The sequence below is a fragment of the Motacilla alba genome, chromosome 11, assembly GCF_015832195.1.
Source record: "Motacilla alba alba isolate MOTALB_02 chromosome 11, Motacilla_alba_V1.0_pri, whole genome shotgun sequence".
Classification (NCBI taxonomy): domain Eukaryota; kingdom Metazoa; phylum Chordata; class Aves; order Passeriformes; family Motacillidae; genus Motacilla; species Motacilla alba.
In genome coordinates this window covers 12407265-12420093 of record NC_052026.1, presented here as the reverse complement: position 1 = coordinate 12420093, position 12829 = coordinate 12407265, and the positions used below count along the sequence as shown (strand labels likewise).

The 12829-nt window shown below is 51.9% G+C and overlaps 1 protein-coding gene across 1 annotated transcript in view; it reads right to left on the bottom strand.

Moving 5' to 3' along the window:
- Positions 1-12829, bottom strand: part of NECAB2 (N-terminal EF-hand calcium binding protein 2) — a 73362-nt gene continuing 60533 nt past the window's right edge. The window contains exons 6-13 of the mRNA XM_038148344.1: positions 5267-5403; positions 2647-2765; positions 2450-2529; positions 2089-2145; positions 1860-1972; positions 1482-1559; positions 1019-1110; positions 1-819 (exon numbers count right to left, since the gene is read on the bottom strand). Coding sequence (XP_038004272.1) covers positions 791-819; positions 1019-1110; positions 1482-1559; positions 1860-1972; positions 2089-2145; positions 2450-2529; positions 2647-2765; positions 5267-5403 — 705 coding nt within the window. The 3' untranslated portion in view covers positions 1-790. The remainder of the gene's footprint in view (positions 820-1018; positions 1111-1481; positions 1560-1859; positions 1973-2088; positions 2146-2449; positions 2530-2646; positions 2766-5266; positions 5404-12829) is intronic.

Below are 12829 nucleotides of genomic sequence, written 5' to 3'. Positions count from 1 at the left end.
TGGATCCCATGGCGGTTTTATTTGGCATCACTGTCCCCGTTGTACAGTGGCTAATAAAGACAGGAGAGGGTATTGGCAAAGGTCCTGTGCCACACACTCTGAGGGACCCCCACGCTCAGCGAGGTGGGTGTGGGATTGGCACAGACAGACAGACACACAGACAAAGTACAGACCCCTGGAAGGGAGGAAGGAGGGGAGGCAGCCACCCTCATGCCTACAAGGCACCAGCTGCAACTGTGCACATGCAAAGGAAACCCCTGGGGACCCCCCACAGCTGGAAAGGACTAAGGGGCACCTTAAGGGAGAAGGGAAACCCCCCCTCTGCCACCACCCTGACTCCCCCTGGGGCAGGGGTCCCCATCCCTGCAGGCACACACACACCAGGCACAGCCTCAACCCCCCAGTCTCTTCCCGGGGTGGCCCCTAGGGACTTGCACAGACCCCCAACCTCCTCCCTGCTTTCATGGGGGGCTCCAGCCTCCCACTCCCATCCCTCCTTCCTAGTGCCTGCCTGCCTGCACTCGTTGCCCCCCTCCCTGCCTACCTATGTCTGGGGGATGTCCCCCTCCCCAAACCCTGCCAGCCCCTCCCCTGGCAGTCCTTCTTTCCCCCAAGACCACCCACACCATGGAGAGATGCCCCAGGTGGTGGGGAGCTGAGGGAGGACTCTCTGGGGTGGGGGACACACACATGGGAGTTTCCTTCACTGCAGCCGGGTCACACGGGCACCTCCTCCAGGCATGGCCACCCCGCAGAGGGGACAGGTGCTGGCAGGCCCCGGCACTGAGTGTCACTCTCGGCTCAGGGTGCACCAGGCAGCTGCAGGGAAACATCACTGGAGGGTCACACCTGCCCAGCCCCACGTCACCCTGAACCCCACCCCCCCCAGCCCAGCCAGCTCAGCCCGTGCTGTCCTTCACACCATGCCACCTGCCCACCCTTGCTCCCCAACAACTGGAGAGGTGCTGGCTGCCCAGGGGTCCCTGTCCCCCACCTTCTGGAGTGGCTGCCCTCCTACCTGGCACAGCCACGCTGGAGATGGCCTCAGGCTGGCTGAGCGTGTCCACCTTGACGTGCTGGAAGCCCTTGCAGGTGGCACTCTGCAGGTGCCTGTGTCCAGGTGGGAGAGAGTGGGTGACACCCAGCACCCCAGAAACACCATCCCAGCCCCCCCCCAGCACCCTGGGCTCTGGCAGGGCTGGGTGCCAGCAATCCTGCTCACTCCCCTTGTGCAGAGCACCCTGCCTTGGTTCAGGACACTGACCCCTCTCATCACCACATCCAAAGGCACTCCCAGGTAGGAGGTGTAGAGAGACCCACCCCAACCCCCCTGTCCTGTTTACAGAGACAGCCCTAGGGCAAACAGACAGACAGCTCCTCAGTGCTGCCGTCAGACAGGGGGCAGAGCTTGGGGCTCAGTTGCTCTAACAACCCTCCACACCCCAGGATCCCAAAATGGGCTTGTTCATCCCCTCCCCTACCTCTTCCAGTCCTCCTCGGTCTCCCAGAACTCATAGACGATGAAGGTGACCCCATCAGGCAGCTTCACCGCGGTGACGCTGGCAGAAACAGGGAGAGGGGGTGAGCCCCCAGCGTGGGGCATCCCTCCCCCCTCTGCAGCCACAGGTGTGCTCTCGGGTGGGCTACCGAGGGGGATCCAGCCCCAGCAGCCCAGGTAGGGGTAGCCCCTCTCGCCATTCCATCACTCCCCAGCCCATGCAAAAGCAGTGTTGGTGGCTAAGTGTGACTACATCCCAAATCCTGGCTGCTTTGCCTCAGTCCTTCACTTGGTCCCCACTCCAGCCCACGCCAAGCCCCCATCTCCCAGCCCCTGACATGCAGCTGCTGATGGTACCCACTGGAAGCAGTCCCGCTCCCCGGCCACGCTCTTCAGGTACTGCTTCAGGGAGCTGCAGAATTCGCCCAGGTGCTTGTGTGACACCGTCATCTCGTTCCTCACCAGGAGCAGGTACTGCCAGGCCCCCAAACACAGCATGTGAGACCCACAGAAACACAGTGACCCCCAAAACGTGGCTTTGTGCTGCAGGGGCACCCCAGCACCCACGGGTGGTGGTTGGGCACACTCACCGTGCAGGCCGTGCTCTCGCTGTCCGACAGCCGCTGGTGCAGGTCAAACCAGAGGGTCTGGGAAAAGAACAATAAGCAGCAGAGAGGGTGGTGGATTGGCTGAGGCTGCGTGTCCTTCCCTGCTTGGTGGGTTTCTGTCCCCACCATTTGCAATGACTGTGCCCCTTCTCCACAGGGAATGGGCTCCAAGAGCCGCTTGCACCTCCAGTCAGGATCCTTCACAAAAGTTCCCTCTGCTCCCTTTGCAGCCAACATCCCCAACACCACATCCTCATCCCTGCCTCAGAACAGCTGGGGCAAGGTCCCTGAATTGTCCCTGGGATGGCAGGACAGCTCCACGCAGGGAAATACTGGCCCTTACCTTGTCCTCCAGCTTGCCAATCAGCTTGGCCAGCCTGTTGATCTGCCCCTCCAGCCCCTCTGCCTTGGTGTCAGGGGAACCTGCGCAGAGCCAGGAGACACTGATGGAGTGAGGGACACCTGCAGGCACCCCCTGAGAGCCCTGTGATGCTGCTTGGACTCGAGTGCTCCAAGCCACCCCAGGCAGCCAGCACTTACCAGCCTGGAAGCTCTTTCCTTGCTCCCTAGGGACCATCCAGGTGGTGGGAGAGTAGCTGGGGACAGGGTTGTCATACCAGGTGTCACTCAGGCCGTGACCATCCTTGCTGGGGTAGTGTCTGCAACCAGAGAGCACACAGGGTGTCAGGACAGCAGAGCTGGCACTCACAGACTGGCATGAGCCAGCCACTGGAGTGTCCTTTCTGGCAGCTCTGCCCATGACGCCAGATCCCTTGGAGGGGGTCAGAAGCAAAGGAATGTCAGTGGGCTGCTCCCAGCAGCCAACACTTTTCTTTCCTGCTTATGGAACAGCACAGCCCTCCTGGCACCACCAGCAGCCTTCAGGGCCTTTTTCTGTCCTAGACAGACACCTGCAACATGGGGCATTCAGGCCCCTGTGCCCAGCCAGCTGCACTTCACTGGGCTGGTTTTGCAGTCCAATGGCTTTGGTGGCTTTCAGACAGGAAAAGCTGCTGCCACCCAGACTGCCCATGAGCAGAGGCTGTGTATCTCACTAACAGACTGCAGCTGCAGTTCTCCTGGAGAATGGAAACACACCCACTGTAGCATTTCCTCCACCATGCTTTCTTTGCCTGGGTCTACAAAGCCCATTTGGCCTGGAGGTTGCTCAAAGATCAAAAAAACTGTCCTGAAACACTTCCACAGATGGAGCATCCATAACCACCATCCAGCACCGGGTCCTCGGTGGTCCTCTCAGGACCTCGTTTATTTGCAAGCCAGAGAGAATGAGAGATCTGCCATCCTCACAAGGGCTTGCAGCTGCCATCCCTGTGAGTGAGATGGGAATGGGTTTGGGGAAGAATGACTCTCTCCTTTCTTCTCCACCAACAGGAGCCTGTGCCACAGAGAGAGAGGCTGAGCAGCTCAAAGGATTTCCAGTGTTTCCTCCCAGCAAGAGCAGCTCTGTGCCAGCCGACTGCTGACAGAGGTGCCTGGGAGCTCCTCTTGGCATCTTTTGTTAGTCAAGCAGCTCCCAGCTGGAGACAATATGCTGAGTGCCCTGGAGCCAATGGGCACCACACCAGCCAGCATCTCCCTGCCCTCCTGTCCCTCCCCTGTCACCTGGCTCCTCCTAAGCAAAATTGCTGGGCTCTCTTTCCCCAGCTACCTTGTAAATCAGCCAGTGTGGGCTCCACCATATACACAGGGACATGGTGTGCAGGTCCCAAAGAACGTCTCCAAGATAAGGAGGCAGGAACAACAATAACGGGTGCAGGAGCATCCCTTTGCTACAGGCTGTGCAATTATACCACTGCTGGTCCTGGATTATCCCTGTCAATAGACAGGAAATTGGTCAAAAAGAGACAGAGATTTATTTTAATCAGAATTTAATGAGGTGTCTCCATCTTGGACCTCTGCCTTTGCACTTTGTTCTACAGCCCTTTATTTTCATGCTTTTTAGGCCACCTCTTTGTCTTCATGGGATGAAGGAGATAATTTTTTGTGGGATTTGTTTTTCTTTTTAGCTATTATCTTCATGAGAAAACAGCTACAATACTCCCCATTATGATCTAGGCCCACACATCAGCAAATAAAAGCCAGCAAAGTTTTTCATGGGCTCTAATTGCTCTGCCTGATGTTGGGTTTGTTTCCTGTTCATTGTTTTGCAGGAGCTCCTACTTCTTTTTGTACAAGGTTTGCCACAAAATAAAGAGAAGAAAGGAGTGTGAGATGATGCAACCCACAGCATTCCTGCTGGAAAAGCTGGTGAGATGGTGGCAGAGCTGCCCAGGTCTCGCTGTGTTCCACAGAGTCTGTCTTAGGAGAGAGCTGGGATTTTCACTCTCCATGTGCCCCTCTGCCCGCCCATGGCTCTGGGAAGCCAAAGCATCCCCATGCAAGCATCCCAAGGCCTCCTGGTTTGAAGGAACAGCAGGAGAAGGGTTGGTCTGACAAACAGACGGGTTTCCATGGCAACCTGCCCTGGTTGGAGCTGGTGACAGTGGCACTCTGGGGAGCTGCGTGACACTGGCACCGAGGGGGCTGTGCTGAGGTTCTGCCTCTGCTGCTGGGAACTCCTTACAGCCAAGCCCTGGCAGCACACGGTCTCCTCTGTGCTGCCCAAACTCAGTGGCGTGTGCTGGGCTGCTGGCATGGGGACAGCCCCTCACGAGATGGGGGACAGCGCTGCCTGTCCTCAGTGCACAAGCGCCTTTTCCCTCTGGATGGTTATGCCTGCTGAGTGCTCTGGCAGGAGGGGCAGCATCCCTGGCACGGGAATCTGTCCCTGTGGGCTGTCGCCAGCTCACCTCAGGCAGGTGCCTGTTTTGCCCTGGGTGGGAGCGGAGGATTGCTCAGAGCTGCAGCCCCGTGCACCCAGCGCTGCCCAGCCCGGTGCCAGCTGCTGCCCCTGGTTTCCATCCCCATGCACAGTTCTCTTGTTAAAGGTGACCCTGGGGACTGCAGGAGAGGAAGGCACAGGACAGAGCAGTGGAGAAAAGCCCCCGGAGTTCAGGAAGCCGGGAAGGGAGGCAAAGAGAAAGGCCCAGCTTCCCTTTGCTGCTGCACAACGTCCGCTGCGTTTCCCTCACCCCACAAAAGCATCCTCCTCCTCCCCTTCCACCCTCCGGCACCAGAGGAGGGCAGGAGTGCTGCAGACCTGGCGGGGTTGGTTTGCTCGTCGATGGCATCCACAGCACTCTCCACGGAGCTCAGCAGTGACTGGGTCTGGTTCGCCGTCTCCTTCAGCAGGAAGCGGGTCACGAACTGGTCCACGTTGCTGCCGCTCTCATACACCTGCACACGGGGAGCACGGTGAGTGCCAGTGCAGCACCTGCAGCACCACCAGGGTCCCCGGCCAGTGCAGCACCTGGCCAGCAGCCCTCCCCGGTCCCCTCCCACGTCCCCATGATGTAAAGAGGTATTACTCAAAGCCCGTAGTTGCTCTCTTTAGCATGATCTTAAATTACTTTACTGTTGCCTTGCAGCCAGTGTGTGCAGATATGAAAAGTGTGTCCTCTGCTTTGGAGATCCCTGCTTGGAGAGTTCAGCATGTTATACAGTGTCCTAATCCAGAACAGTATGGCCAAGCCAGCACTAAAGTTCAAGGGGTTTAGCATGACTCACAGGGCTCAACGTGCTGTTTGACTTGACAGAACCTCCCAGGGTAATAAAAACTTTTTCAAGACAAAGAAAACCTAAAAATATTTTAATAGAACAAATCTGCCTGAAGCACCCAGGGCCCCTTTCCCAGCACAGCCTTGCTGAGCCCTGCCCCAGGCACAGTTCTGCTCCTGCACCTCCTGACAGTCACCAGCACAGGTGGGACACTGGCACAACCAGAAGGACACTGGCACTTACTGTCCAACACTGACCCAACCAGTTCAACACCTGCCCAACCAGACCAAGGCCAGCCCAGTGGCCACTGACCTCGCCAGCTCTGGCTGAAGCCAACTACTCAGCATCAGAGCTGAAAATATTTGCAGTGGAAAAAAGGCTCCCCAAAACCCAGGCTCAACAGCACCACTTTTCCCCAGACTCTTTCCCACCCATCAGTGCCTGCTGGGACAGCACATTGCCCAGGCAAAACCCTGCTGGGCAGGAAGTCCCTGTGTGCTCACATCTCCCAGCATGGGACTCCTCTGGGAGGAATTATTGAATTTTTGGAGCCATAAGACAGGGATGGATGCTCCTGGCTCCCTGCATTCCATCAGCAATGACCACACTCATGGGGCTGGAGTGGTCCCAGCACCGCTGGTTATCTGAGCATGCAGCAGCACAACATGAGCACCCCAAGATCCCCAAAGCAAATTATTCCTGCTTTATGGTGAAGCTATTAACAAGGGTTATTTCCATGGCAACTGGAGCAGCTCTGTGAGAACCCAGAGGGCCTTTATCCCCGCCTCTATCTCCTGTATTAAATCATAAAAGAAGAATGAGTCGATGGAAAAAACCCTTTGGCAAAACTGATCACAGAGCTGATTCCTCACCCTGGTTTGGTATGGAAGCATTAGTTTCTTGACGGCTTCTTGAGCATCCAGTTAGCAGCAGTTAATGACTTCTGTCTGACACAAGAAAACCTCCTCACAGCCACAGTGTTTCTGGGACATATGCATCACACGGTGATACTCAGGAGAGGATGGTGCACAACGAGGTGATGGTGATGCTGATGCTGTGAGAGGATGTGTAGTTAAATGGTGGATTTTTTATTACCTAACCACAGCCTATAATCTTGGTTCAGCTTTAGGAAAAATCAAACAGGTGATTCCCACATTTATTTAAATCAGTTGAACTCCCTACATACAGATTGGATGGATGGATGGATGGATGGATGGATGGAGGGATGTTGGGTACAAAGCTATTCCAGCCAGTGCAGAGAAAATTGGGGTGTTTGTGAAGATCTGATGCTTTTTGACAGGCCAGTAAGCCAAATAGATCTGAAATCAAAACAACAGGTTGTTTTTTTTTTCTCCCACTTAACTAACTGGCCATTTGCCAGCCCAGCTGTGACATTTGCTCTCAGGATCTGAATCAGAAATGCACATGCTTAGAGGTTTTTTCAGCAATCCCTCAGGTTTTCCTCTAGCACGTGTCTTCTTCAGGGCTGCAAAAACAAACCATTAAAAAGACCAGCTATAAAGGGATCCTTCCCATTGTCTTACTAAAACATTTGTCAGACTATCCTAGTGAGATTTAATGAGGTTTAGTCTTATTAATTCCACCCTGAAGAGTTATTTCCTCCTTGCTTAGCTTGAGAAGTTAAAATATTTATGGAGATCATGTAATAATTGCTGCTCAATGAAGCTGCTTTGTGCCAGAAACTCTTGCACATCTCCAAGCCTGCTCTTTCCCATCCATCATTTCCAGACAAGCTCTTTGCTGAACTGCCTTGCCTTGACCTCTGCTGCAGCAAACAGGGAGCCACGAGTGTTTGCAATGAGCAGCAAGTGTGAAAACATCATCGAAAGGATGGCCTTGAGATTTCTGTGTTGATGGCTCTCAGGAGAGCCTCAGAAAGCATCACGATCTGACAAAGCAGGAAATGAAACAGAGACATTCAAAAACGAGAGAGGAGTGGGGAAAGGACAGCGGGTATTATTGAGAAAATAATGGGGTTGGTCTCTGGTCACCTGGCTGACATCCAAACCCCAAATCCACCCTCCTCCTCCACATCACAGGCTTTTCATGTGGCTGTAAGGCACCTTCCCACACACCCTGGCAGCCAACATAGGGGCACAGTCTGCTCAAAGCCCCACCACAGCTCTTCCAGCTTTTGATTTCCACAGGAACTCACCCAAAATTGCCCAAATTCTGGCACAGATTAATGAAAACACCCCGGGATGTGTTACTTGTGCAGAGCATAACTAGGATTTTGATGCTGTTAAGTGCTTGGATTTGCCAACCAGTGCCAAGTTTCCCTCACCAGACACTGCAAATGGATGCTTAAAAATGGGCTCTCATGGCCATGTCCTTGTGGGGACCAAATACCGGGGAATGAGAGTTTTAATGTTGTTGAACATCTCAAAGCTTCTTTGCTGGCATTTTTAAAGGTCACTATTCAGCTCATTAAGACTACAGGATGTAAAATATAGATCATTTTGCACCACCCACGAACTCGGAGACCCACTGTGACCTCCCCACACCTTCCCTTTGCCTCACCAGGTAACAATCTGACCAACAAGGCTTCCCAGTGCTGGCTTCCAGCAAGGCCGGCCAAATTGGCTGACAATTACTATGCCTGGGGACACTGATGACTTCTCCAACTGTTAATAACCACAGTCCAAGCACACCCACAGAGTGATGCTGCTGAAATGAGAAGGCTTTTCAGTTGGAAACCAAAGGCAACTCTGCTTCACCCACACTTTTCCTCCAGTTAAAAAAGCAAAACCCGACAACAAACCTATTGCCATGCCATATAACACCCATCAAGCCTCATCCCAGGATGATGGGGAGGTTATCTTCCACCCACCCAGCCCTTTAGAAACCAGGCATGTGTTGCACTGTAATCTCTGAATGGCTGATTTAAATTTGTTGCTCATAATTGCCTGTTTGCTTCCAAGAGATATTTTCTTATAATTAAAATAACACTCAGACCTGCCTCTTTCTCCTCTCCCTCCCCCTGACTTCTAAATCCCTTCCAAAGCAGAGACCCAAAACTGATTGCCTGGCACATAATCAGTAGGAGAAACCTGAAGAGAACAGGCATTTAAATAGTTGATAAATGAAAGCATTACCATATGAAAGACCCTCAGCCTTCCCGAAACGGCTCTAAAAAACCAAATGAGACACCTGTTCAGATTTAAAAAATGACAACAGCATCATATGGACTTGAAAAGTTTTTTGCTATAAAATCCTTCTTCAAATCTCAATGTTGGACTCTTCTCATCTCATCTCACCTCACACTTACCTTGTCTGGTCCTGAAGGTTTCCTGCCATGGACCCTTCCCAAGCAATTCACCACAGGACTCCTCTACTCTCACCATCAGAGAACCTCCCTGCTGCCCTGGAGTCCATCATTTCTCCTGCAGCCCCAGGGATGGGAAGGGCAGGTGTCTGCTGGCCCACACACGGGCTGGGCTGCACTTCCCCAGGCTCACCTGTGGATCCAGAGGCTTCTGGCCCCTTTGCACCCTGTCCACTCACCCAGCAGGCTTGGAAGAGGCTTGGAAGTGTGGCCTCCTATTTTGCTACGCCCTCCCTATAAATCAGCCTTTTGCTTCACACATGCTCCTAATTAGCTGTATTTAGTACCCACAAGGCAGCAATTTGATACATATTTTATTTCAGTTTTCCAAGGAAAGTGCAGATTTTGTTTTCCAAACAGGACCTACTCAAAGGACCCTGCAGATGTACCAGTGTGGGATGGTCAAGCTGCTGATGGCTCAGCCTGGCTGTGCCACATGCTCATGCTTTGACTTGCTCCCTCCCTTCAGAGCTGCTCTCAGAATATTTGGCAAGACAACAGCACTGACACCTTCACCATACAATTTACCTAAATCCCAGGAGCAATAGACCTCAAATGGGAGGGAAGAGGAGGAAAACCATGTCCTACAGGAGGTCCATGAGAGCTGGAGCCAGGACAGCACAAGCAAAACCTCCAGAGAAGATGCTCTTCCTTTTCAGAGAGAATGGAGGGACATGAACTTTGCAGCAACAGACAAGCAGAAGAGCAGTGAATGAGGATCTTAATCTAAAAATAAGTTCCAAGAGAGACCTTAAGATTCATCTCCCTGCCAGTCCCTGCTCCCCACAGTCTGGCAGCCCAGGTGGATCTCCTGCACAGCCCTGCTGAGCTGGCAAGAAAATCGCTCCGGATGGCAACGCACAGAGAAGCAGCTTTCTGGTCTGGAGTCTGAACAGAAAAGTTGGGGGAAATTCAGTTCTTGCAGAACTGAAGCAGCACATTTTGTTTTAATTTGTGGTGCAATATTTTCTTAAATCAGCTTCAGAGAAGAGTTGCAGAAATATCTTCTGAGAAGCTAAACGAGCACCTCCTTTCCTTTCAGATTGTTATTCAACTACAAAGTTCCATAACTTTTCTGGAGATCAGCATCTGTTTTTTGCTACGGAAATTGTTCAGAAATGTGTCATTCAAAACACATGGAGAGTTGACTCATCCTTTACTATTTCACTGACCCATCACCATGCTTTTCTTTTTTCAGCCACAGTCATGAACATGATTACATCTTTAACTGCATTTTAGGAGTGTTTCAGACCTGGCTGTGCTGCACTGCAGTGACACCCCATGGCCTTCAAACCCAGACCAGAATCTTCAGCTGTTGTTCATTTAACCACCTTGAGGCAAGGCCAGAGCATGAGGTCTGTGAGAAGCCTTGAGCAGCTCACATTTTCTGGGCTGGGCACAACCCAGAACTGCCACCACAGTGCTGCTGTTCCACCCTGCCATGGGTCCACCCTCAGGCACGGCACAGCCCTGCCCCAGGAACCTGGCACCCTCAGTGTGAGCACCAAGTCCATTCAGCAGAGCAGGAGAAAACCTGCTCAAGTTAAACGAAAGGCTGAGATAAAGGGTTAGCTGGAGGATGGGAGGGAAATGTTCTTTTTGAGGATTATTTCTAGCGACTATTTTATCTTGAGGTGTTATCATTCAAAAAAGAGCAATATCACTTTTGGCAAGCTTAAGTTTGGCAGGTAAGAATGCAAATAAGAGCACTTTATATTGCTGATCTGGGCTGTGCTGTAAAACAAAAAATACCATCCCCCATTTTTAGCATCCCAGACTGCTGGCAGATGGTTCTTGCTCTGGGGCTGTAACTGAGCTGCTCAAACAAGAGCAGTTTGCAGTTTGCTGCTGGGGGCTGAAAACTGGGGGAGACCCATGGTCAGCCTGGCACCAGCAGCAGGGAGAAGACATCTGCTGCAGCACCTCCATGAGTCCCAGGAGCCCAGCATCTCCTGTTCACTGCAGCTACATCTCAAAAGGCAGAGACAAGAAGGGTGGGTTGCTGCAGGAACAATTTAACTCATAAAAAAGACGCAAACCTATTCGCCTGTATGTAGATACCTCTGGGCTCCCTACTGATACTGGAGCAACAGCAGCTGGTACTGAAGGTCAGTGCACTCAGTTTTTTATTATTTACATATTCTCATATCTAAATAATGAATTTTAAGGGGAAAATGCATTTGCAGCTGCTTTGGGTACAGTGCCAGTCCATAAGACACATATGGTGTTTGACACTCTGACAGGAGAAGGCTCTCAGGGGGTGTGTGTCGTGTCACCACCTGGTCATATTTCCTCTCCAGGCCCATTAAATGAGATAACTGAGAGACTGGAAGTGGAGCTGTCAGTGAGCAAGCAGGGAGTAAAACACTGTCTTTCACATCTCTTCACTCTCTCCAGGACCAAAGGTGATGCTGAACACCAAGCAGCAGCTGGTCCAGGGCCACCCTCAGATCCTCAGGACGGCTCCATAAATCCTTCCTGCTGTACCCTACTCTTCCCTGAAGCCAGTCTCATTCTGGCATGTGCAGTTGCAATTTCAGCTCCAATTTTGGCTAATTTTGCTTTCCAAGCACTCTCCTTCCATCTGGGACAGGGCATGCACCAAGGTCAGTCACCAGTGCTTCTTGGACCTGTCTGCTGCCCAACAGGAACATCCCCAGGAAAAAATGATTTGACTTGAAATCTGAGCTGCTTCATCCCTGAAAATGTTCATCACTCAGCTTTTTTTTTTTTTTTTTTTTTTTTTTTTTTTTTTTTTTTTATTCTTTGCAACTTGCTTTTAAATTTTGCTTTGCCACTTAAGGTCAGCCTTGCTGATGCTTCCATGGTCAGTCCTGCAAAATGCTTAATTGGCAGAAGCTGGAAGCCGGAGCAATCCCAGTGCAGCTGGCAGTGGCAGCTGGACCTGACAGGAACAAGGTTAATTGAGCCTCTCAGGCTCAAAAATCCACAGTTTTTTTACCAAGATAAGTCACATTTCCCGGGGTGCCTGGGTGAGGGTGTGCCGTGGTAAGCACCACCTCTGCCATGCCCAGGCACTTGCCCTGTCACCCCCAAAGCTGACAGGGGTGCTGGAAGCATTGGGTGGGCACTGTGCCCTAAGGCAGGGGACTGACCGAGAGGCAGGGACAGCGCCACCCTGGCTGTGCTCTCCCAGCTCCCACCACACCCCCGACACTGGCACAATCCACCTCCTTCCCTGTCATGTTGGTTCTGGTCTTTGCTGACTGCACCACACAACAGTAAAAGAGAGTTATAGAGGAACATCTCCTGCTGTCAGCTTTATTTAGAACCCAAAAGTTCATTTCCTTTCTCTCCAATTTAGCTTTGCATTTCCAATCGTCACCGGCAGTCATTCCACTGTGGCATGGACATCGCTGTATTGGAAAATAATTACAATGACAGATTTTGTTTTGCTGTGTGAGACCTTCCACTACTGAATCTAATTACTGCTGATACTTTATGAGCTCCTCCAGCATGAGATAATTGCTGCTTTCTCTTTTTATAAAGCAAGAAACAATCAGTTGTCTTTTAAGGTGAGAAATATAAAGAGCAATTAAATACCACGGTTCTCCATGCCCTCTTGTCAGCTGGCACCTCTCAGAAAGACAACACAGAAAAAGGTTAGGCTCCATTTATTGCTTGCCCCAAATACATTGTTTGAAAAGGAGGGAATAGGAACGCTCTTGAATGATCAATAGTTTTCTTCAGCTCAGGAAATGTGTAATTTATTATGGAGAAGCAGGAGCAGCTCACAAG